Genomic DNA, 27,387 nt, shown 5'->3' with positions numbered 1-27,387 from the left:
GCTGAAAAGTTACATTTTAGTCACATCTGACCAAAGCACCTTCCTCCATACATTAAGTTGTCCACATGCCTTTTGGCAAACTTAAAACGTGCCTTCTTATTTTTAATACTAAGTAATGGCTTCTTTCTGGCCACTCTTCCATAAAGCCCAGCTCTATGGAGTGTACGGCTTATTGTGGTCACATACGCAGATACACCAGTCTCTGCTGTGGAACTCTGCAACTATTTCAGGGTTACCTTTGGTCTCTGTGCTGCCTCTTTGATTAATGCCCTCCTTGCCCGGTCTGTGAGTTTTGGTGGCCGGCCCTCTCTTGGCAGGTTTGTTGTGGTATCATGTTCTTTCCGTTTGAAGATGATGGATTTGATGGTGCTCCAGGGGATCATCAAAGATTTGGATATTTTTTTATAACCCAACCCTGACTTGTACTTCTCAACAACTTTGTCTCTGACTTGTTTGGAGAGCTCCTTGGTCTTCATGGTGTGATGCCTCTTGCTTAGTGGTGTTGCAGCCTCTGCGGCCTTTTAGAAAAGGTGTGTTTATACTGACAGATCATGTGACACTTAGATTGCACACAGGTGGACTTCATTTCACTAATTATGAGACTTCTGAAGGTAATTGGTTGCACCAGAACTTTTGAGGGGCTTCATAACAAAAGGGGTGAATACATATGCACATGTCAATTTTCAGATTTGTATTTATAAAAATAATTTTCTATATAAATTTTTCTCATTTCACTTCACCAACTTAGACTATTTTGTGCAGATCCGTCACATAAAATTCAGATAAAAAAAAAAAAAGATTTTAAACCTACCGGTAAATCTTTTTCTCCTAGTCCGTAGAGGATGCTGGGGACTCCGTAAGGACCATGGGGTATAGACGGGCTCCGCAGGAGACATGGGCACTATAAAGAACTTTTAGTATGGGTGTGCACTGGCTCCTCCCTCTATGCCCCTCCTCCAGACCTCAGTTAGAAAACTGTGCCCAGAGGAGATGGACAACATGAGGAAAGGATTTTGTTAATCTAAGGGCAAGATTCATACCAGCCCACACCAATCATACCATATAACCTGGAATATACACAACCAGTCAACAGTATGAACAAAAAACAGTATCAGTCAAAAACTGATTCCAACTGCAACATAACCCTTATGAAAGCAACAACTATATACAAGTCTTGCAGATTTAGTCCGCACTGGGACGGGCGCCCAGCATCCTCTACGGACTAGGAGAAAAAGATTTACCGGTAGGTTTAAAATCTTATTTTCTCTTATGTCCTAGAGGATGCTGGGGACTCAGTAAGGACCATGGGGTTTATACCAAAGCTCCAAACCGGGCGGGAGAGTGCGGATGACTCTGCAACACCGACTGAGCAAACGCAAGGTCCTCCTCAGCCAGGGTATCAAACTTGTAGAATTTTGCAAACATGTTTGAACCCGACCAAGTTGCCGCTCGGCAAAGCTGTAATGCCGAGACGCCTCGGGCAGCCGCCCAAGAAGAGCCCACCTTCCTAGTGGAATGGGCCTTTACTTAATTTGGTAACGGCAATCCAGCCGTAGAATGAACCTGCTGAATCGTGTTACAGATCCAGCGAGCAATAGTCTGCTTAGAAGCAGGAGCGCCAACCTTGTTGGCTGCATACAGGACAAACAGAGCCTCTGTTTTCCTAACCCTAGCCGTCCTGGCTACATAAATCTTTAAGGCCCTGACTACATCCAGGGACTTGGAGTCCTCCCAGTCCCCCGTAGCCACAGGCAGCACAATAGGTTGGTTCATATGAAATGAAGAAACCACCTTAGGCAAAAATTGAGGACACGTCCTCAACTCAGCTCTATCCACATGGAAAATCAAATAGGGGCTCTTGTGGGACAAGGCTGACAATTCGGACACCCGCCTTGCAGATGCCAAGGCCAATAACATGACCACCTTCCACGTGAGAAATTTTAATTCAACTGTTTGAAGAGGTTCAAACCAGTGAGACTTCAGGAATTTTAAGACCACATTAAGGTCCCACGGTGCCACTGGGGGCACAAAGGGTGGCTGGATATGCAGCACTCCCTTCACAAACGTCTGGACTTCTGGGAGAGAAGCCAATTCCCTCTGAAAGAAGATAGATAGGGCCGAAATCTGAACCTTAATGGAGCCTAACTTCAAGCCCATATCCACTCCTGTCTGTAGAAAGTGGAGAAACCGGCCCAGATGGAAATCTTCCGTAGGAGCATTCTTGGCTTCACACCAAGATACATACTTCCTCCAGATACGGTGATAATGCTTAGCCGTCACCTCCTTCCTAGCCTTGATGAGAGTAGGGATGACTTCCTCCGGAATACCTTTCTCAGCTAGGATCCGGTGTTCAACCGCCATGCCGTCAAACGTAACCGCGGGAAGTCTTGGAACACACATGGCCCCTGCTGTAACAGGTCCTCCCTGAGAGGAAGAGGCCACAGATCTTCTGTGAGCATTTCCTGAAGATCTGAGTACCAGGCCCTTCGAGGCCAATCTGGGACAATGAGTATTGCCTGCACTCTCTTTTGTTTTATGAGTCTCAATATCTTTGAGATGAGAGGAAGAGGAGGAAACACAAAGACCGACCGAAACACCCATGGTGTCACTAGGGCATCTACTGCTACTGCCTGAGGGTCCCGTGACCTGGCACAATACCTCCGAAGCTTCTTGTTGAGGCGTGACGCCATCATGTCTATTTGAGGAATTCCCCAAAGACCTGTTATCTCTGCAAAAACTTCTTGATGAAGTCCCCACTCTCCTGGATGGAGATCATGTCTGCTGAGGAAGTCTGCTTCCCAGATGTCCACTCCCGGAATGAAGACAGCTGACAGAGCGCTTACGTGATTTTCCACCCAGCGAAGAATCCTGGTGGCTTCCGCCATCGCCACTCTGCTCCTTGTCCCGCCTTGGCAGTTTACATGAGCCACGGCTGTGACGTTGTCTGATTGAATCAGAACCGGGAGGCCCCGAAGAAGAGTCTCCGCTTGTCGCAGGCCGTTGTATATGGCCCTCAATTCCAGTATGTTGATGTGTAGGCAAGCCTCCTGGCTTGACTATATTCCTTGAAACTTTCTTCCTTGTGTGACTGCTCCCCATCCTCTGAGGCTCGCGTCCGTGGTCTTGAATTCCGAACCTGCGACGCTCTAGAAGGTGAGCCCTCTGCAGCCACCACAAGAGAGACACCCTGGCCCTGGGGTACAGGGTTATTTTCTGATGTATTTGTAGATGAGACCCGGACCACTTGTCCAGAAGGTCCCACTGAAAAGTCCTCGCATGAAACCTGCCGAGGGGATGGCCTCGTAGGCTGCCACCATCTTTCCCAGAACTCGAGTGCATTGATGAACAGACACTCTTTTTGGTTTGAGCAGGTCTCCGACCATGTTCTGGAGATCCTGGGCTTTTTCCAATGGGAGAAAAACCTGCTTTAGTTCCGTGTCCAGAATCATGCCTAGGAACCAATTGTGACTTTGGCAGATTGAGAATCCAACCGTGCTGTTGCAGCACTTTCAAGGAGAGCGACACGCTCTCCAGCAATTTGTCTCTCGATCTCGCCTTTATCAGGAGATCGTCCAAGTATGGGAAAATTGTGACTCCCTGCCTGCGCAGGAGCACCATCATCTCTGCCATCACCTTGGTGAAAATCCTCGGGGCCTTGGAAAGCCCAAACGGCAACGTCTGAAACTGGTAATGACAGTCCTGTACAGCGAATCTCAGGTATTCCTGATGAGGAGGGTATATGGGGACATGAAGGTATGCATCCTTTATGTCTAGTGACACCATAAAATCCCCCCCTTCCAGGCTGGATATGACCGCTCAGAGCGAATCCATCTTGAATTTGAACTTTTTTTAAGTACAGGTTTAGGGATTTCAGATTTAAAATGGGTCTGACCGAACCATCCGGCTTCGGGACCACAAACAGGGTTGAATAATACCCTTTTCCCTGTTGAACCAGGGGAACCTTGACCACCACTTGCTGTTGACACAGCTTTTGAATTGCAGCTAACACTACCTCTAATTCCGGTGGCGAAGCTGGCAAGGCCGACTTGAAAAATCGGCGGGGGGGCACCTCTTCGAATTCCAGCTTGTAGCCCTGGGAAACAATTTCGATTGCCCAAGGATCCACTTCTGAAAGAACCCAGATTTGGCTGAAAAGTCGAAGACATGCCCCCACCGGTGCGGACTCCCTTAGGGGAGCCCCACCGTCATGCGGTGTATTTTGTAGAAGCCGGGGAGGACTTTTGCTCGAGGAGCTAGCCAACGCAGGTGTTCTTTTTCCTTTACCCTTACCTCTGGCAAGGAAAGAGGAGCCCCGACCTCTTCTGGCCTTATGCGACCGAAAGGAATGCATCTGATACTGTGGAGTTTTCTTTTGCTGTTGGGGAACAAAAGGTAAAAATGTAGATTTACCAGCGGTAGCTGTGGCAACCAGGTCCGCGAGACCCTCCCCAAACAACACTTCACCCTTGTAAGGTAAAACCTCCATATGTTTCTTGGAGTCTGCGTCACCCGTCCATTAGCAGGTCCGTAGAGCTCGCCTCGCAGAAATAGCCATAGCATTGGCTCTGGAACCCAGCAGGCCAACATCTCTTTGAGCGTCCCTCATGAATATAACTGCGTCTTTAATGTGAGCCAATGTTAATAAAATGGTATCCTTGTCTAGGGTATCAAAGCCATCTGACAAGGTATCCGTCCATGCTGCAACTGCGCTACAAACCCATGCCGATGCTATTGCCGGTCTGAGCAAAACACCTGTATGCGCATAAATAGACTTTAAAGTAGTCTCCTGTCTGCGATCAGCAGGATCCTTGAGGGCTGCCGTGTCCGGAGACGGTAGCGCCACCTTCTTGGACAGGCGCGTCAAAGACTTGTCCACCCTGGGGGAGGATTCCAAACGCACCCTGTCCTGAGCAGGGAAAGGATACGCCATAAGAATCCTCTTGGGAATCTGCAGTTTTTTATCTGGAGTTTCCCAAGCTTTTTCAAACAACTCGTTCAGCTCATGAGATGGGGGGAAAGTTACCTCAGGTTTCTTTTCCTTATACATGCGCACCCTCGTGTCAGGGACAGAGGGGTCATCCGTGATATGCAAAACCTCTTTCTTTGCAACAATCATACACTGAATACCTTTAGCCACCCTTGGGTGCAATCTTGCATCATCGTAGTCGACACTGGAATCAGAATCCGTGTCGGTATCAGTGTCAGCTATTTGGGATAGGGGACGTTTTTGAGACCCAGGCGGGCCCTGTGACCTAGACCAATCCGTGGATTGACTCCCTGCTTTTTCCCTGGTCTCTGCCAGGTCCAGTCTCTTATGTAATGAGGCCACACTTGCATTTAACATATGCCACATGTCCATCCATTCATGAGTCGGCGTTGCCGACGGAGACACGCCACTCATTCGCTCCACCTCCTCCTTGGACGAGCCTTCCGCCTCAGACATGCCGACACGCACGTACCGACACCCCCACACACACATGGCTATATCTATAAGGGGACAATTCCCCAACAAGGCCCTTTGGAGAGACAGAGAGAGAGTATGCCAGCACACACCCAGCGCCTAGTAATACTGGAAAATCACCCAGATCGCGCTTTTTATTCACAATGTGTAAAACACTCACTGCCCCATAGAAAATGCCCCCCCCCCCCTCTTTTTCAGCCCTCTGTCACCGAGGTCAGCAGGGGAGAGTCCGGGGAGCCAGCTTCTCTGCAGCGTTCTGTGGAGAAAATGGCGCTGTTAGTGCTGACGGATCAAGCTCCGCCCCCTACAGCGGCAGGCTTTGGTTCCGCTTCAATATGTAAAAAATGGCGGGGGATCTTTACATTTACTGACATCCGCAGCCTAATGTACCCAGAAAAGCCATACCCGAGGTTTATTGCTGGGACGAACTGCGGGATGAGACCAGCGTTCCGACTCTCTCTGGAGCTCATGGTGTCCAGTAGCCTAAGAAGCAGAGCCTATCATCTAAGTAGGTCTGCTTCTCTCCCCTCAGTCCCACGATGCAGGGAGCCTGTTGCCAGCAGTGCTCCCTGAAAATAAAAAACCTAACAAAAGTCTTTATTTAGAGAAACTCTGGAGAGCTCCTCTGTAATGCACCCTATCTCCTCTGGGCACAAAATCTAACTGAGGTCTGGAGGAGGGGCATAAAGGGAGGAGCCAGTGCACACCCATACTAAAAGTTCTTTATAGTGCCCATGTCTCCTGCGGATCCCGTCTATACCCCATGGTCCTTACGGAGTCCCCAGCATCCTCTAGGACGTAAGAGAAATAAAAAATAAAATTACAGGTTGTAATGTAACAAAATAGGTAAAAAGCCAAGGGGGTGAATACTTTAGCAAGGCACTGTATAGGGAGTTCAATCCCGGGATCGGGATCAGCGGGATCCTGGGATTTAGGGCCAAAAACGGACGGGCTCCAATCCCGGGAATTGAGGGATCAGTGTTGAGCGTCCTCAGGATGCTCAGACGCTGCCTGGCTTCCTCCTCCCGGCTACCAAGCGCGGCGTACAGTGAGAGGTCACGCTGTGCCGTCACCCGCTGCCGGGAGAGAGAAGCTGATGTTTCCCACCTGCCCGCCCCCGGTGTATGGCGAGTTATGTGCGCAGAGTGAGGGGGGCGGCCACACAGGGAAAAGCCATTCCTGGGTATCCTGGGATTGAAAAAATGGCCCAGGATTGACCGCCCTACTTATGTAACCCGGGAAGAGCTTGATGAAGCTAGGGGCCTAATTCATATCTGATTGCAGCAGAAAAATCTTTCCCTAATGGGCAAAACCATGTGCACTGCACGTGGTGCAGATGTAATATGTGCAGAGAGAGTTAGATTTGGGTGGGTTATGAAAGGTGCAGAGTGCTGGAATGAACACTAGTGGGTAAAAATTTACTAAGATGGGAGTTCTATATGAGATGGGATGGTGCCCATAGCAACCAATCAGATTATAGGTATTATCTTCTAGAACAAGGGTGGGCAATTATTTCAGCTGGGGGGCTGCTTAACACTTCCAGCGAATATTCGAGGGCCACACACACACAATACTCAAAAAGAGTCCCCTTTTTACACATTACGGCAGACAGCGTCCCCTTTTTACACATTACGGCAGACAGCGTCCCCTTTTTACACATTACGGCAGACAGCGTCCCCTTTTTACACATTACGGCAGACAGCGTCCCCTTTTTACACATTACGGCAGACAGTGTCCCCTTTTTACACATTAAGGCAGACAGGGTCCCCCTTTTTACACATTACTGCAGACAGAGTCCCCTTTTTACACATTACGGCAGACAGCGTGCCCTTTTTTACACATTAAGGCAGACAGCGTCCCCTTTTTACACATTACAGCAGACAGCGCCCCGGTTTTTACACATCAGCTTAAGCACTGATCCAGGGGCTGGCTGGACAGGGGGTTTACCTGTTTTTCACACTGGTAGTCTATCCCCGCTGTCCGATGATCCGCGCTGCTGCCCGGAGTCACTGCTGCTGTGGCCTCTGCCCGCTCCTGCTCGCTGCCCGCTGCTCCTGCTCACTGTTCCCCCCCCCCCCCCCGTACCGCCCAGCGCCCGCCCAGCGCATAACAGAGGAAATCCCGGTCAGCTGACCCTGTGACGTGACCGGGATTTCCTCAGCGGCGCCGCGTCTGTGAGCAGTGTAGCGCAATGACAAGTGGCTCAGCCTGTCCGGTCGCTTGTCATTGCACTCTGATGGGGCACAGCGGGCCAGGCAGGATCGGTCCGCGGGCCGCATGTTGCCCACCCCTATTCTAGAAGGTACTAGATACATGAGAAGTAGAATCTGATTGGTTGCTATGGGTAACATCCCATCTTAAATAGAACTCCCATCTTAGTAAATGTACCCCTAGGTTTCTCCAGAGCATCGGCGGCTGCTCATGAGAAGCCTCCACTCGCAGTGTCAGATGTCACCAATATCCTCTAGAGCGGAATTATGTTTCTGGCCAGTAACCCATAACCTGCATCACTTTACATGTAATATAATAGGCAGCTGTAGGGCCAGTACACAGCTTGTCTCATATACAGCTGATAGTAATGATAATGATGATACATCCTAAGTGCAACCTAAACATATATTATTACCATTAGTGATGGAATCACTATGGCAACCTCCCTTGTACTGATGTATGGGAATCACCAGAGAGTGCGGGGAAGAGACTGGTCAGATCTCTGGGCTTGTAACACACAGTGACATGATGTGAGGGGGAGAGCAGGAGTATAATAGGAGATGATGGAACCTGAACCAATATCTGACCCAGATGTCTCCTGACTCCCACTCTCGGCAGATGCATTTCCCTCATTAGATTATACTGACAGAGATTGTTACAGTGACTGAGCAAGGAGAACGTGACTCTTTTGTAATAAGTGTTTATTACTCACTTGTGCTGTTACCTGTAGGGATTTCCTCCTCCTTACACTTCTGATCACCTCTCACATACGTCTCTTCTTCTTCCTCTATATCTTCTGTCTTAATATCAGTCACATACGTCTCTTCTTCTTCCTCTATATCTTCTGTCTTAATATCAGTCACATACGTCTCTTCTTCTTCCTCTATATCTTCTGCCTTATTATCAGTCACATACGTCTCTTCTTCTTCCGCTATATCTTCTGCCTTATTATCAGTCACATACGTCACTTCTTCTTCCTCTATATCTTCTGCCTTATTATCAGTCACATACGTCTCTTCTTCCTCTATATCTTCTGCCTTATTATCAGTCACATATGTCTCTTCTTCTTCCTCTATATCTTCTGCCTTTATATAAGTAAAATAAATTTCTTCTACTTCCTCTATATCTTCTGCATTATTATCAGTCACATACGTCTCTTCTTCTTCCTCTATATCTTCTGTATTATTATCAGTCACATACGTCTCTTCTTCTTCCTCTATATCTTCTGTCTTATTATCAGTCACATACGTCTCTTCTTCTCCCTCTGTATCTTCTGCCTTATTATCAGTCACATACGCCTCTTCTTCCTCTATATCTTCTGCCTTTATATAAGTAAAATAAATTTCTTCTACTTCCTCTATATCTTCTGCCTTATTATCAGTCACATACGTCTCTTCTTCTTCCTCTATATCTTCTGCATTATTAGCAGTCACATACGTCTTTTCTTCTTGCTCTATATCTTCTGTCTTAATATCAGTCAGACCTTCACCCTAAATGCAACATACAATAATAAATTACACTGAGATTACACAGCAGAATATCAGTATATAAGAGACACACAGCTTCTCTAAAGATCATATAGTGACAGATACTTGAGTATATTGACGAGACCCTAAATCCCACCTACCTGATCCTCCTGTGGGGTCCTGTGATTCTCCTCTGTACAATCCTGGGAATACAGAGGAAGGGGACATCTCTCTGGGGTATCTCTGTTACTGGATCCATCTGTAGGAGACACACAGTGACTGAGTATATTGTATATATGTGATTTTCAGGTGATGTGTTTATATAGGGGGCCCCCATACCCGCTCTCCCCTATACAATAAAGGACAGTCTCCTCTTACCCAGTGATGTGAGGGGCCGGTGATTCTCCATCATCACGTCCTTATACAGACCCTTGTGTTCCTCTATATACTCCCCTTCCTCCATGGAAAAACAGAAAGTGACATCCTGACACCTTATAGGAACCTGAAACACACAATGTTACAGTCATCACCCAGACACATCCCCTGGTGTTACTGTATAATGCCCCATTCCCAGCAGTCACCTCTCCAGTCATCACCCAGACACATCCCCTGGTGTTACTGTATAATGCCCCATTCCCAGCAGTCACCTCTCCAGTCACCACCCAGACACATCCCCTGGTGTTACTGTATAATGTCCCATTCCCAGCAGTCACCTCTCCAGTCATCACCCTGACACATCCCCTGGTGTTACTGTATAATGCCCCATTCCCAGCAGTCACCTCTCCAGTCATCACCCTGACACGTCCCCTGGTGTTACTGTATAATGTCCCATTCCTGGCAGTCACCTCTCCAGTCATCACCCTGACACATCACCTGGTGTTACTGTATAATGCCCATTCCCAGCAGTCACCTCTCTAGCCATCACAGCAGTCACCTCTCCAGTCATCACCCTGACACGTCCCCTGGTGTTACTGTATAATGTCCCATTCCCAGCAGTCACCTCTCCAGTCATCACCCAGACCCATCCCCTGGTGTTACTGTATAATGTCCCATTCCCAGCAGTGACCTCTCCAGTCATCACCCAGACACATCCCCTGGTGTTACTGGATAATGTCCCATTCCCAGCAGTCACCTCTCCAGTCATCACCCAGACACATCCCCTGGTGTTACTGGATAATGTCCCATTCCCAGCAGTCACCTCTCCAGTCATCACCCAGACACGTCCCCTGGTGTTACTGTATAATGCCCCATTTCCAGCAGTCACCTCTCCAGTCATCACCCAGACACATCCCCTGGTGTTACTGTATAATGCCCCATTCCCAGTAGTCACCTCTCCAGTCACCACCCAGACACATCCCCTGGTGTTACTGTATAATGTCCCATTCCCAGCAGTCACCTCTCCAGCAGGCAGCTGAATGATCTTGTTGGTGACTTCCAGGATCTTCTGGTCATTGTACCTCTCATGTATCAGTGAGTGAGGTTGAGGCACCGTGATGGGGCTCTGGGTCCTGCTCAGTCCTCCTAACACACGGGGACAACTGCTTGGTGTCACACAGTCACTGGATGTCTTCTTCACCACTGTGTAACCCTGTATATTGGGGTAAACGTCAATAAAAAGCTGAATTCCACCAACATGGAGCTGTGCTTTCCTAGTAGATACTGTGCATAATATACAATAAGGGTGCAGGCTACAGACACAATGCTTACCCTACCTGTACACACTCCCTATATACAGGAAGGTGGAGAGTATATAACACCTCTCCTGACATCTTCCTTTCAACATATCGGGGCCGACTTTGGGGGTAATTCAGATCTGATCATAGATGTGCTAAATTTAGCACATCTACGATCAGTTTCTCTGACATGCAGGGGTACGCCCAGTACAGGGCTAGTCCGCCCGCATGTCAGGCCCTGCCACCCCCCCCTCCCCTCCCACCGCAAGGGTGCAAAAGCATGGCACGTGGCACAAAAGCATGATCCAGTCTGAATCACCCCATATGAGTGCACACAAAGTGGCTGCATCTGTGGCCGCATTTCATGCTTGGAAATCGCTGCAGATTTCCGCCTATATTCAGTCAGACGGATCCATGTGGCTGCACCGCCCTATATATCCACATGTTAGAGCACCGTACATATGTACCAGCTCAATCCTGGGCGCAAGAGGTCATTCTGACATTACAGGATCTCCGAATACTCTTAATATGTCGCAATACACACACAACTGCAAACATATGGCGAGTAGTAGTGTTCACCCTAGGTGCACGGTGCTGGATGAGGAAGGAGGGCATATTTTAATTTTGAAAGGAAAAATTGAAGACATGATGTAGCACTACATCTACTGTAACGATACATCACTTCTATAATTTTGCCCTAACCTCCCCAGTCATGTCCTTCTATTATTACTATTGACATAGGTGATGTCACTGTGACACTCCCAAATCCCCTCCCCTCCCCAGTCATGTCCCAGTATTACTATAGATATAAGTGATACACCCAGATCCCCTCACCTCCCCAGTCATGTCCCTGTATTATTACTATAGATATAAGTGATGTCACTGTGACACTCCCAGATCCACTCAACTCCCCAGTCATGTCCCTGTAGTATTACTATAGATATAAGTGATACTCCCAGATCCCCTCACCTCCCCAGTCATGTCCCTGTATTATTACTATAGATATAAGTGATGTCACTGTGACACTCCCAGATCCACTCACCTCCCCAGTCAGCAGGTAGATGATCTCCAGGGTGAGATGTAATATCCTCTCAGTCACAGGACTCCTCTCCTTGTCCATCCTCATTGATTTATACAGGACAGGTTTCACCATCCAGTAATTTTCCTCTCAGTCCTCACTGCACAGTAGTCTAGGAATAAATATAATGTTTAGTATAATAACCCTCACAGAGTATACTGAGTGACCATTAAATCCTCATATTTATCTTGAGCCACAGAGACATGGTCAGCGTTTCTCAGAAGTTCCCCTGATCAAGCTTCATAAACCTGCTTAGTCATACAATGATGTACTGCTTCAGGCTAAACCAATGGTCCTACCGTGGCCAAGAGTTTTTTTGCTAAACAGTTTCAAACCGCCAAGACCAGAGCAGGTCCGGCTCACCAGGGTATTGCTGGGATCCGCTACCAGTCTGTGTCCGGCTCTCTGTACCGGCTCCCGCACATACATTCATCATCACTGATGTCATAGTCAGACAAAGATGCCGACAATCGGTGCAAGTGCAGCGAGCGCGGTGCCTCTAAACATTGTCCTGGCATACACAGACTGGCAGCGGATCCCGGCAATTCCCCGGTGAGCCAATCCGACTCTGCCAACACTTATATTTGGGGTAGGTTGTTTCAGGTAAAATATGTTACAAATCCCCAGTGTTGTTTCATCCCCAAAATTAAGATATTATTCTAGTCTCCAAAGTTACACCCACACTGCATAGACCACACTGCTAACTATGGGGGCTGCAGGAGTCTGTCCGGGGAATCCTTTCACTTTCTAAACATAGGGAAAGGAAATCTCTAGCTTTGTCCTCCCACCCAGTACCAGTCATGCCCTCCCTCCTGGTATTAGCCAAGTCCACTTTCCCGTTATTAGTCATTCCTCCCACCAAATACCAGTCATGCTCCCCTTCACAGTATCAGTCACGCCCACTCCCCCAGGTTTCAGTCATGCTCCTCATCACAGTATTATTATTATTATTATCATCCTCCTTTATTTATATGGTGCCACAAGGGATCCGCAGCGCCCATTACACAGTAGGGGTAGACAGTGAGCATAGACAAGAGGATTAGGAGGAGAGTTGGCTGGGTTTGGTGAAGAAGTGGATATTGAGAGCCCGTTTGAAGTTCTGTAGAGAGGTGGAGAGTCTGAGGGGGAGAGGTAGGGAATTCCAGAGATAGGGAGCAGCACGTGCAAAATCTTGTAGGTAGGAGTGGGAGGAGGTAATCAGTTGGCAGGAGAGACTGCGTGCATTAGCAGAGCGTAGAGGACTGGTGGGAATGTAAAGAGAGATAAGTTCAGAGATGTAAGAGGCAGAAGAGTGGGTGAGGGCTTTGTAGGTGAGTGTGAGAAGCTTGAATTGGATTCTGAACGGGAAGGGGAGCCAGTGAAGGTCATGCAAGAGAGGGGATGTGGATGTAGCACGTTTGGTGAGGAAGATGAGACGGGCAGCAGCATTGAGGATAGATTGGAGTGGAGAGAGGCATTTGTCAGGGAGGCCAAATAGGAGGAGATTGCAGTAGTCCAATCAGGAAATGACCAGTGAGTGGATGAGGGTCTTAGTAGCGTCATGGGTAAGAAAGGGTCTGATCCTGGAGAAGTTTTTGAGATGGAAACAGCAGGTTTGTGAGAGGTACTGAATGTGTGGTTTGAAGGAAAGGGAGGAGTCAAGGATTACTCCAAGACATCGCACTTGGGGGCTAGAGGAGATAGTTGTGCCATCAATAGATAAAAAAAATTGTGGGAGGTGAGGTTATGCGGGAGGGGAGGGAAGATGATCAGCTCAGTCTAAGACATGTTAAGTTTAAGAAAGTGCTGGGACATCCAGGAGGAGATAGCAGAAAGACAGTTGGAGATACGAGTGAGTAGAGCAGGGGAGGAAAGGTAGATTTAAGTATCGTCAGCGTAGAGATGATGTTGTAAGTCAAAAGTGCTAATGAGCTCCTCTAATGAGGATGTGTAGAGAGAGAAAAGGAGAGGCCCAAGAACAGAGCCTTGGGGGACACCTACTGGTAGAGGATGTGGGGGGGGGAGGAGTCATGAGTGGATACAGAGAACGAACGGTCAGAAAGGTAGGAGGACAGCCAGGAGAGAGCAGTATCACGCAAACCAAGGAAGTAAAGGATTTGCAGGAGGAGAGGGTGGTCTACAGTGTCAAAAGCAGCAGAGAGGTCAAGGAGAATAAGAGTAGTGGCCCCTGGATTTAGCAGCAAGGAGGTCATTGCAGACTTTCGTGAAAGCAGTTTTAGTGGAGTGCAGAGGATGGAAACCAGACTGGAAAGGGTCAAGCAGTAAGTGGGAAGAAAGAAAGACATTGAGGCGGTTGTAGACAATACGCTCAAGGAGTTTGGAGGCAAAAGGGAGAAGAGAGATGGGTCGGTAGTTGGAGAGAATGGTTGGATCAAGGGTAGGTTTTATAAGACTAGGAGAGACAAGTGCATGCTTGAAGGCAGAAAGGACAGTGTCTGATGAGAGTGAGAGATTGAGTAGAAGGGCAAGATGGGAACAGGCAGAAGAAGAGAGGAAGCCGAGAAGGTGGGAGGGAATAGGGTCAAGTGGGGAGGTGAAGGGGGATGAGGACCATGACTTCCTCTCCAGATACAGGGAAAAAAGATGTCAGAGTTGGTAGGAGGGAAGGAGAGGGGGGGGGTCAGGTGGGATGTTATGTTCTGACGAATGGAGTCAATTTTGGATGTGAAATAGGTGGCAAAGTCAAGAGCAGAAAGCGAAGAGGGGAGTTGAGGCGGGGGGTGGGCAGAGGAGTGAGTTGACATTGGCAAAGAGGCGCCTAAGGTTTGAGGATTGGAAGGAGATGAGGTTTTTGAAGTAAGATTGTTTAGAGAGGGTAACGGCAGCAAAGTAGGATGAGAGCATAAATATGTAGTGGAGGAAGTTGGCCTCAAAGCGTTATTTCCTCCACTGTCGCTCAGCGGTACGTGAGCATTTTTGCAGATATCTGGTGCATTTGGTGTGTCAGGGTTGAGGTGTCGATCTGCAAGGGTGAATAGTGGTTGGTGGGGGGACAGAGTCAAGAGCAGAGGTAAGGGATGCATTGCATAGGGAAGCAGCTTGTTCAGGGCAAGAAAGAGAGAGAATAGGAGACAGCAGTGAGTCAAACAGGGAGGAAAGGAATGTGGTGTCAATATCCTCAATGTTACGCTTAGTGATGGTAGTCTTAGGTGGTAGAGATGGAGAAGCAGTTAGAGATAGGTTAAAAGTGAGCAGGTGATAGAGAGGAGGAACAGGGAGTTGGAGAAATCAGAAAGATCACAGCGGTGAGTGAAGACCAGATCCAGTGAGCTCTCACTTACTTGGGAGGGGGAGGAGGTCTACTGGGAGAGACCAAGAGAAGAGGTGAGGTTAAGGAGTTTAGAGGCAGGTGATTTTGTGGGGTTATCGATAGGGATATAGAGATCACCAAGAATAATGAAGGGAATGTCAGAAGAGAGGAAGTGAGAAAGCCAGGAAGCAAAGTTGTCAAGGAATTTGGAGGGCATGCCAGGGGGGCGGTAAATGACAGCTACTCGAAGATGAACAGGTTGGAAGAGGCGTATAGCATGGACCTCAAATGTAGAGAATGTAAGGGATGGTTCTGGTGGTATAAGTCGCGGCCACTCCCCCAGGTGTCAGTCATGCTCCTTTTGCCGGTATCCGGTACTAGTCATACTCACCCTCACAGTATCAGGCACTCTTCCCACTCGGTACCAGTCATGCCACCCCTTAAAATACCAGTTGCACTCCCGTAATCAGTCAGTCCCCTCTCTCGGTACCAGTCATGCCTCTCACCCAATATCAGCCATACCCTACTCACAGTATCAGTCACAATTACCCTTCCAATACTAGCCACGTTCCTCTTCCAGTACCAGTCACCCCCTCTCCCAGTACAGTACCAGTCACACACACCCCTCTCCCAGTACAGTACCAGTCACACACACCCCTCTCCCAGTACAGTACCAGTCACACACACCCCTCTCCCAGTACTGTACCAGTCACACACACCCCTCTCCCAGTACAGTGCCAGTCACACACACCCCTCTCCCAGTACAGTACCAGTCACACACACACACCCCTCTCCCAGTACAGTGCCAGTCACACACACCCCTCTCCCAGTACAGTACCAGTCACACACACCCCTCTCCCAGTACAGTGCCAGTCACACACACCCCTCTCCCAGTACAGTACCAGTCACACACACCCCTCTCCCAGTACAGTGCCAGTCACACACACCCCTCTCCCAGTACAGTACCAGTCACACACACCCCTCTCCCAGTACAGTACCAGTCACACACACCCCTCTCCCAGTACAGTGCCAGTCACACACACCCCTCTCCCAGTACAGTGCCAGTCACACACCCCTCTCCCAGTACAGTACCAGTCACACACACCCCTCTCCCAGTACAGTACCAGTCACACACCCCTCTCCCAGTACAGTACCAGTCACCCCCTCTCCCAGTACAGTACCAGTCACACACACCCCTCTCCCAGTACAGTACCAGTCACACACACCCTCTCCCAGTACAGTACCAGTCACACACACCCCTCTCCCAGTACAGTACCAGTCACACACACCCCTCTCCCAGTACAGTACCAGTCACACACACCCCTCTCCCAGTACAGTACCAGTCACACACACCCCTCTCCCAGTACAGCACCAGTCACACACCCCTCTCCCAGTACAGTACCAGTCACACACACACCCCTCTCCCAATACAGTACCAGTCACACACACCCCTCTCCCAGTACAGTACCAGTCACCCCCTCTCCCAGTACAGTACCAGTCACACACACCCCTCTCCCAGTACAGTACCAGTCACACACACCCCTCTCCCAGTACAGTGCCAGTCACACACACACCCCTCTCCCAGTACAGTACCAGTCACACACACCCCTCTCCCAGTACAGTACCAGTCACACACACCCCTCTCCCAGCACAGTACCAGTCACACACACACCCCTCTCCCAGTACAGTACCAGTCACACACACCCCTCTCCCAGTACAGTACCAGTCACACACACCCTCTCCCAGTACAGTACCAGTCACACACACCCTCTCCCAGTACAGTACCAGTCACACACACCCCTCTCCCAGTACAGTACCAGTCACACACATCCCTCTCCCAGTACAGTGCCAGTCACACACACCCCTCTCCCAGTACAGTACCAGTCACACACACCCCTCTCCCAGTACAGTACCAGCCACACACCGCTCTCCCAGTACAGTACCAGTCACACACACCCCTCTCCCAGTACAGTACCAGTCACACACACCCCTCTCCCAGTACAGTGCCAGTCACACACACACCCCTCTCCCAGTACAGTACCAGTCACACACACCCCTCTCCCAGTACAGTACCAGTCACACACACCCCTCTCCCAGCACAGTACCAGTCACACACACACCCCTCTCCCAGTACAGTACCAGTCACACACACCCCTCTCCCAGTACAGTACCAGTCACACACACCCTCTCCCAGTACAGTACCAGTCACACACACCCTCTCCCAGTACAGTACCAGTCACACACACCCCTCTCCCAGTACAGTACCAGTCACACACATCCCTCTCCCAGTACAGTGCCAGTCACACACACCCCTCTCCCAGTACAGTACCAGTCACACACACCCCTCTCCCAGTACAGTACCAGCCACACACCGCTCTCCCAGTACAGTACCAGTCACACACACCCCTCTCCCAGTACAGTACCAGTCACACACCCCTCTCCCAGTACAGTACCAGTCACACACCCCTCTCCCAGTACAGTACCAGCCACACACCCCTCTCCCAGTACAGTACCAGTCACACACACTCCTCCCCAAGCACAGAACCAATATCACACACCCCTCTCCCAGTACAGTACCAGTCACACACACCCCTCTCCCAATACAGTACCAGTCACACACCCCTCTCCCAGTACAGTGCCAGTAACACAGACACCCTCTCCCAGTACAGTACCAGTCACACACACCCCTCTCCCAGTACAGTACCAGTCACACACCCCTCTCCCAGCACAGTACCAGTCACACACACCCCTCTCCCAGTACAGTACCAGTCACACACCCCTCTCCCAGTACAGTACCAGTCACACACCCCTCTTCCAGTACAGTACCAGTCACACAGACACCCTCTCCCAGTACAGTACCAGTCACACACACCCCTCTCCCAGTACAGTACCAGTCACACACACACCTCTCCCAGTACAGTACCAGTCACACACCCCTCTCCCAGCACAGTACCAGTCACACACATCCCTCTCCCAGTACAGTGCCAGTCACACACCCCTCTCCCAGCACAGTACCAGTCACACAGACACCCTCTCCCAGCACAGTACCAGTCACACAAACCCCTCTCCCAGTACAGTACCAGTCACACACACACCTCTCCCAGTACAGTACCAGTCACACACACCCCTCTCCCAGTACAGTACCAGTCACACACACCCCTCTCCCAGTACAGTACCAGTCACACAAACACCCTCTCCCAGCACAGCACCAGTCACACACACCCCTCTCCCAGCACAGTACCAGTCACACACACCTCTCTCCCAGTACAGTACCAGTCACACACACCCCTCTCCCAGCACAGTACCAGTCACACACACCTCTCTCCCAGTACAGTACCAGTCACACACACCCCTCTCCCAGTACAGTACCAGTCACACACACCTCTCTCCCAGTACAGTACCAGTCACACACACCCCTCTCCCAGTACAGTACCAGTCACACACACCGCTCTCCCAGTACAGTACCAGTCACACACACCCCTCTCCCAGCACAGTACCAGTCACACACACCTCTCTCCCAGTACAGTACCAGTCACACACACCCCTCTCCCAGTACAGTACCAGTCACACACACCTCTCTCCCAGTACAGTACCAGTCACACACACCCCTCTCCCAGCACAGTACCAGTCACACACACCTCTCTCCCAGTACAGTACCAGTCACACACACCGCTCTCCCAGTACAGTACCAGTCACACACACCCCTCTCCCAGCACAGTACCAGTCACACACACCTCTCTCCCAGTACAGTACCAGTCACACACACCCCTCTCCCAGTACAGTACCAGTCACACACACCTCTCTCCCAGTACAGTACCAGTCACACACACCCCTCTCCCAGTACAGTACCAGTCACACACACCCCTCTCCCAGCACAGTACCAGTCACACACACCTCTCTCCCAGTACAGTACCAGTCACACACACCCCTCTCCCAGCACAGTACCAGTCACACACACCCTCTCCCAGCACAGTACCAGTCACACACCCCTCTCCCAGCACAGTACCAGTCACACACACCCCTCTCCCAGTACAGTGCCAGTCACACACACCCCTCTCCCAGTACATTGCCAGTCACACACACCCCTCTCCCAGCACAGTACCAGTCACACACACCCCTCTCCCAGTACAGTACCAGTCACACATACCTCTCCCAGTACAGTACCAGTCACACACACCCCTCTCCCAGTACAGTACCAGTCACACACACCCCTCTCCCAGTACAGTACCAGTCACACACACCTCTCTCCCAGTACAGTACCAGTCACACACACCCCTCTCCCAGTACAGCACCAGTCACAACCCCTCTCCCAATACAGTACCAGTCACACACACCCCTCTCCCAGTACAGTGCCAGTCACACACACCCCTCTCCCAGTACATTGCCAGTCACACACACCCCTCTCCCAGCACAGTACCAGTCACACACACCCCTCTCCCAGTACAGCACCAGTCACACACACCCCTCTCCCAGTACAGTGCCAGTCACACACACCCCTCTCCCAGTACAGCACCAGTCACAACCCCTCTCCCAATACAGTACCAGTCACACACACCCCTCTCCCAGTATAGTACCAGTCACACACACCCCTCTCCCAGTACAGTACCAGTCACACACACCCTCTCCCAGTACCAGTCACACACACCCCTCTCCCAGCACAGTACCAGTCACACACACCCTCTCCCAGTACCAGTCACACACACCCCTCTCCCAGTACAGTACCAGTCACACACACCCCTCTCCCAGCACAGTACCAGTCACACACACCTCTCTCCCAGTACAGTACCAGTCACACACACCCCTCTCCCAGTACAGTACCAGTCACACACACCTCTCTCCCAGTACAGTACCAGTCACACACACCCCTCTCCCAGTACAGTACCAGTCACACACACCCCTCTCCCAGCACAGTACCAGTCACACACACCCTCTCCCAGCACAGTACCAGTCACACACCCCTCTCCCAGCACAGTACCAGTCACACACACCCCTCTCCCAGTACAGTACCAGTCACACACACCCCTCTCCCAGTACAGTGCCAGTCACACACACCCCTCTCCCAGTACATTGCCAGTCACACACACCCCTCTCCCAGCACAGTACCAGTCACACACACCCCTCTCCCAGTACAGTACCAGTCACACATACCTCTCCCAGTACAGTACCAGTCACACACACCCCTCTCCCAGTACAGTACCAGTCACACACACCCCTCTCCCAGTACAGTACCAGTCACACACACCTTTCTCCCAGTACAGTACCAGTCACACACACCCCTCTCCCAGTACAGCACCAGTCACAACCCCTCTCCCAATACAGTACCAGTCACACACACCCCTCTCCCAGTACATTGCCAGTCACACACACCCCTCTCCCAGCACAGTACCAGTCACACACACCCCTCTCCCAGTACAGCACCAGTCACACACACCCCTCTCCCAGTACAGTGCCAGTCACACACACCCCTCTCCCAGTACAGCACCAGTCACAACCCCTCTCCCAATACAGTACCAGTCACACACACCCCTCTCCCAGTATAGTACCAGTCACACACACCCCTCTCCCAGTACAGTACCAGTCACACACACCCTCTCCCAGTACCAGTCACACACACCCCTCTCCCAGCACAGTACCAGTCACACACACCCCTCTCCCAGTACAGTGCCAGTCACACACACCCCTCTCCCAGTACAGCACCAGTCACACACACCCTCTCCCAGTACAGTACCAGTCACACACACCCTCTCCCAGTACCAGTCACACACACCCCTCTCCCAGCACAGTACCAGTCACACACACCCCTCTCCCAGTACAGTGCCAGTCACACACACCCCTCTCCCAGTACAGCACCAGTTACACACCCCTCTCCCAGTACCAGTCACACACACACACCTCTCCCAGTACAGTACCAGTCACACACCCCTCTCCCAGTACAGTACCAGTCACACACACCCCTCTCCCAGTACAGTACCAGTCACACACACCCCTCTCCCAGTACAGTACCAGTCACACACACACCCCTCTCCCAGTACAGTACCAGTCACACACACCCCTCTCCCAGTACAGTACCAGTCACACACACCCCTCTCCCAGTACAGTACCAGTCACACAGACACCCTCTCCCAGTACAGTACCAGTCACACACACCCCTCTCCCAGTACAGTACCAGTCACACACACACCTCTCCCAGTACAGTACCAGTCACACACCCCTCTCCCAGCACAGTACCAGTCACACACATCCCTCTCCCAGTACAGTACCAGTCACACACACCCCTCTCCCAGTACAGTACCAGTCACACACACCCCTCTCCCAGTACAGTACCAGTCACACACACCCCTCTCCCAGTACAGTACCAGTCACACACACCCCTCTCCCAGTACATTACCAGTCACACACACACCTCTCCCAGTACAGTACCAGTCACACACCCCTCTCCCAGCACAGTACCAGTCACACACATCCCTCTCCCAGTACAGTACCAGTCACACACACCCCTCTCCCAGTACAGTACCAGTCACACACACCCCTCTTCCAGTACAGTACCAGTCACACAGACACCCTCTCCCAGTACAGTACCAGTCACACACACCCCTCTCCCAGTACAGTACCAGTCACACACACACCTCTCCCAGTACAGTACCAGTCACACACACCTCTCCCAGTACAGTACCAGTCACACACCCCTCTCCCAGTACAGTACCAGTCACACACACCCCTCTCCCAGTACAGTACCAGTCACACACACCCTCTCCCAGTACAGTACCAGTCACACACACCCCTCTCCCAGCACAGTACCAGTCACACACATCCCTCTCCCAGTACAGTACCAGTCACACACACCCCTCTCCCAGTACAGTACCAGTCACACACACACCTCTCCCAGTACAGTACCAGTCACACACACCCCTCTCCCAGTACAGTACCAGTCACACACACACCTCTCCCAGTACAGTGCCAGTCACACACCCCTCTCCCAGTACAGTACCAGTCACACACACCCCTCTCCCAGTACAGTACCAGTCACACACACCCCTCTCCCAGTACATTACCAGTCACACACACCCCTCTCCCAGCACAGTACCAGTCACACACACCTCTCTCCCAGTACAGTACCAGTCACACACACCCCTCTCCCAGTACAGTACCAGTCACACACACCCCTCTCCCAGTACATTACCAGTCACACACACCCCTCTCCCAGCACAGTACCAGTCACACACACCCCTCTCCCAGTACATTACCAGTCACACACACCCCTCTCCCAGCACAGTACCAGTCACACACACCCCTCTCCCAGTACAGTACCAGTCACACACATTCCCCTCTCCCAGCACAGTACCAGTCACACACACCCCTCTCCCAGTACAGTACCAGTCACACACACCCCTGTCCCAGTACAGTACCAGTCACACACACCCCTCTCCCAGTACAGCACCAGTCACAACCCCTCTCCCAATACAGTACCAGTCACACACACCCCTCTCCCAGTACAGTACCAGTCACACACACCTCTCTCCCAGTACAGTACCAGTCACAACCCCTCTCCCAATACAGTACCAGTCACACACACCCCTCTCCCAGTACAGTACCAGTCACACACACCCCTCTCCCAGTACAGTACCAGTCACACACACCCCTCTCCCAGTACAGTACCAGTCACACACACCCCTCTCCCAGTACAGTACCAGTCACACACACCCCTCTCCCAGTACAGTACCAGTCACACACACCCCTCTCCCAGTACAGTGCCAGTCACACACACCCCTCTCCCAGCACAGTACCAGTCACACACACCTCTCTCCCAGTACAGTACCAGTCACACACACCCCTCTCCCAGTACAGCACCAGTCACAACCCCTCTCCCAATACAGTACCAGTCACACACACCCCTCTCCCAGTACAGTACCAGTCACACACACCCCTCTCCCAGTACAGCACCAGTCACACACACCCCTCTCCCAGTACAGTGCCAGTCACACACACCCCTCTCCCAGTACAGCACCAGTCACAACCCCTCTCCCAATACAGTACCAGTCACACACACCCCTCTCCCAGTATAGTACCAGTCACACACACCCCTCTCCCAGTACAGTACCAGTCACACACACCCCTCTCCCAGCACAGTACCAGTCACACACACCCTCTCCCAGTACCAGTCACACACACCCCTCTCCCAGTACAGTACCAGTCACACACACACCCTCTCCCAGCACAGCACCAGTCACACACACCCCTCTCCCAGTACAGTACCAGTCACACACCCCTCTCCCAGTACAGTACCAGTCACACAGACACCCTCTCCCAGTACAGTACCAGTCACACACACCCCTCTCCCAGTACAGTACCAGCCACACACCCCTCTCCCAGTACAGAACCAGTCACACACACCCCTCCCCAAGCACAGAACCAATATCACACACCCCTCTCCCAGTACAGTACCAGTCACACACACCCCTCTCCCAGTACAGTACCAGTCACACACACCCCTCTCCCAGTACAGTACCAGTCACACACACACCTCTCCCAGTACAGTACCAGTCACACACCCCTCTCCCAGCACAGTACCAGTCACACACACCCCTCTCCCAGCACAGTACCAGTCACACAGACACCCTCTCCCAGCACAGTACCAGTCACACAAACCCCTCTCCCAGTACAGTACCAGTCACACACACACCTCTCCCAGTACAGTACCAGTCACACACACCCCTCTCCCAGTACAGTGCCAGTCACACACACCCCTCTCCCAGTACAGTACCAGTCACACACACACACCTCTCCCAGTACAGTACCAGTCACACACACCCCTCTCCCAGTACAGTACCAGTCACACACACCCCTCTCCCAGTACAGTACCAGTCACACACACCCCTCTCCCAGTACAGTACCAGTCACACAGACACCCTCTCCCAGCACAGTACCAGTCACACAAACCCCTCTCCCAGTACAGTACCAGTCACACACACCCTCTCCCAGTACAGTACCAGTCACACACACCCCTCTCCCAGTACAGTACCAGTCACACACCCCTCTCCCAGTACAGTACCAGTCACACACACCCCTCTCCCAGTACAGTACCAGTCACACACACACCTCTCCCAGCACAGTACCAGTCACACACACCCCTCTCCCAGCACAGTACCAGTCACACACACCCCTCTCCCAGTACAGTACCAGTCACACACATACCCCTCTCCCAGTACAGCACCAGTCACAACCCCTCTCCCAATACAGTACCAGTCACACACACCCCTCTTCCAGTACAGTACCAGTCACACACACCCCTCTCCCAGCACAGTACCAGTCACACACACCCCTCTCCCAGTACAGTACCAGTCACACACACCCTCTCTCAGCACAGCACCAGTCACAACCCCTCTCCCAATACAGTACCAGTCACACACACCCCTCTCCCAGTACAGTACCAGTCACACACACCCCTCTCCCAGTACAGTGCCAGTCACACACACCCCTCTCCCAGCACAGTACCAGTCACACACACCTCTCTCCCAGTACAGTACCAGTCACACACACCCCTCTCCCAGTACAGCACCAGTCACACACACCCCTCTCCCAGTACAGTACCAGTCACACACACCCCTCTCCCAATACAGTACCAGTCACACACACCCGTCTACCACCACAGAACCAGTCACACACACCCCTCTCCCAGTATAGTACCAGTCACACACACCCCTCTCCCAGTACAGTACCAGTCACACACACCCTCTCCCAGTACCAGTCACACACACCCCTCTCCCAGTACAGTACCAGTCACACACACACCCTCTCCCAGCACAGCACCAGTCACACACACACACACACACACACACACACACACACCTCTCCCAGTACAGTACCAGTCACACACCCCTCTCCCAGTACAGTACCAGTCACACAGACACCCTCTCCCAGTACAGTACCAGTCACACACACACCTCTCCCAGTATAGTACCAGTCACAAACACCCTCTCCCAGTACCAGTCACACACACCCCCCTCCCAGTACAGTACCAGTCACACACACCCCTCTCCCAGTACAGTACCAGTCACACACCCTCTCCCAGTACAGTACCAGTCACACACACACCCCTCTCTCAGCACAGTACCAGCCACACACACCCTCCTCTCCCAGTACAGTACCAGTCACACACACCCCTCTCCCAGTACAGTACCAGTCACACACACCCTCTTTCAGCACAGTACCAGTCACACACACCCCTCTCCCAGTACAGCACCAGTCACACACACACCCTCTCCCAGTACAGTACCAGTCACACACACCCCTCTCCCAGTACAGTACCAGTCACACACACCCCTCTCCCAGTACAGTACCAGTCACACACACCCCTCTCCCAGTACAGTACCAGTCACATACACACCCTCTCCCAGCACAGTACCAGTCACACACACCCTCTCCCAGTATAGTACCAGTCACACACACCCCTCTCCCAGTACAGTACCAGTCACACACACCCCTCTCCCAGTACAGTACCAGTCACACACACCAATCTCCCAGTACAGTACCAGTCACACACACCAATCTCCCAGTACAGTACCAGTCACACACCCCTCTCCCAGTACAGTACCAGTCACACACACCCCTCTCCCAGTACAGTACCAGTCACACACACACCCTCTCCCAGTACAGTACCAGTCACATACACCCCTCTCCCAGTACAGTACCAGTCACATACACCCCTCTCCCAGTACAGTACCAGTCACACACACACACACACACACACACACACACACACACACACACACACACACACCCCTCTCCCAGTACAGTACCAGTCACACACACACCTCTCCCAGTACAGTACCAGTCACACACCCCTCTCCCAGTACAGTACCAGTCACACACACCCCTCTCCCAGTACAGTACCAGTCACACACACACCTCTCCCAGTACATTACCAGTCACACACACCCCTCTCCCAGTACAGTACCAGATACACACACCCCTCTCCCAGTACAGTACCAGATACACACACCCCTCTCCCAGTACAGTACCAGTCACACACACCCCTCTCCCAGTACAGTACCAGTCACACACACCCCTCTCCCAGTACAGTACCAGTCACACACATACCCTCCCCCAGTACAGCACCAGTCACACACACCCCTCTCCCAGTACATTACCAGTCACACACACCCCTCTCCCAGTACAGTACCAGATACACACACCCCTCTCCCAGTACAGTACCAGTCACACACCCCTCTCCCAGTACAGTACCAGTCACACACCCCTCTCCCAGTACAGTACCAGTCACACACATACCCTCCCCCAGTACAGCACCAGTCACACACACCCCTCTCCCAGTACAGCACCAGTCACACACACCTCTCCCAGTACAGTACCAGTCACACACATACCCTCCCCCAGTACAGTACCAGTCACACACACACATCCTCTCCCAGTACAGTACCAGACACACACACCCCTCTCCCAGTACAGTACCAGTCACACACACCCCTCTCCCAGTACAGTACCAGTCACACACACCCCTCTCCCAGTACAGTACCAGTCACACACACCCCTCTCCCAGTACAGTACCAGTCACACACACATACTCTCCCAGTACAGTACCAGTCACACACACACCCCTCTCCCAGTACAGTACCAGACACACACACCAGGCTCATTGTGAGGGCTTGCAGGCTGATTGTGAGGGCTTGCATTGTAAAGTGAAGCTTGGCTTTTTAAGTGAATAGTAAGTTTGAAACAGCAGCAGGTGAGTATCTGAGTATTCTCTGTCTATCCATATAGGGATTGTAATATTGTGGGATAAAGTTAGTGTGAATCTGGTTGTGTTTGTATCTGTATCTTAAAAAGTGTGAGGAAAAACCAGGAGGAGGGGTTGAATCTAGGTGTGTAGTAATCAGGAGGAGGGGCTGATTACAACAGCTGCCTGAGAGCCTATTTAATCAGTGAGCACACTCATTGAGCTTGCTCATTGTGAGGGCTTGCATTGTAAAGTGAAGCTTGGCTATTTAAGTGAATAGTGAGTTTGAAACAGCAGCAGGTGAGTTAGAATACAGAAAAAGGTTTTATAATGCGCAATCAGGAACACAAATATTTGCAATAGCATTAAGTCTCTGATGAGGCTGCAAGGGGCTGTGAGTGAGGGAGAGGGTCTCTAACTTGGAGTAGCAGAGGGGCTGTGATTGTTGTGTTTGTGAGGGGATGAGCTTTTGTGTGTGTTTGTGTATGTGTGTGTGTGAGGGGCAGATATTTTGAGG

At 51.3% G+C, this 27,387-nt stretch overlaps 1 protein-coding gene across 2 annotated transcripts in view; it reads right to left on the bottom strand.

Annotated features, from left to right (window-relative positions):
* LOC134994001 (oocyte zinc finger protein XlCOF7.1-like) overlaps positions 1-27,387 on the bottom strand; it is an 87,677-nt gene that overhangs the window by 47,830 nt on the left and 12,460 nt on the right. Inside the window, exons 2-6 of one of the 2 annotated variants that reach the window (XM_063950918.1) lie at positions 11,854-12,001; positions 10,535-10,726; positions 9,517-9,640; positions 9,300-9,397; positions 8,385-9,162 (exon numbers count right to left, since the gene is read on the bottom strand). In XM_063950918.1, coding sequence (XP_063806988.1) covers positions 8,385-9,162; positions 9,300-9,397; positions 9,517-9,640; positions 10,535-10,726; positions 11,854-11,964 — 1,303 coding nt within the window. In that variant the 5' untranslated portion in view covers positions 11,965-12,001. The remainder of the gene's footprint in view (positions 1-8,384; positions 9,163-9,299; positions 9,398-9,516; positions 9,641-10,534; positions 10,727-11,853; positions 12,002-27,387) is intronic. The other variant, XM_063950919.1, reaches the window with a different exon arrangement.

Source organism: Pseudophryne corroboree, chromosome 2, assembly GCF_028390025.1.
Source record: "Pseudophryne corroboree isolate aPseCor3 chromosome 2, aPseCor3.hap2, whole genome shotgun sequence".
Lineage (NCBI taxonomy): Eukaryota > Metazoa > Chordata > Amphibia > Anura > Myobatrachidae > Pseudophryne > Pseudophryne corroboree.
This window is presented reverse-complemented; position numbering and strand designations above follow the sequence as displayed.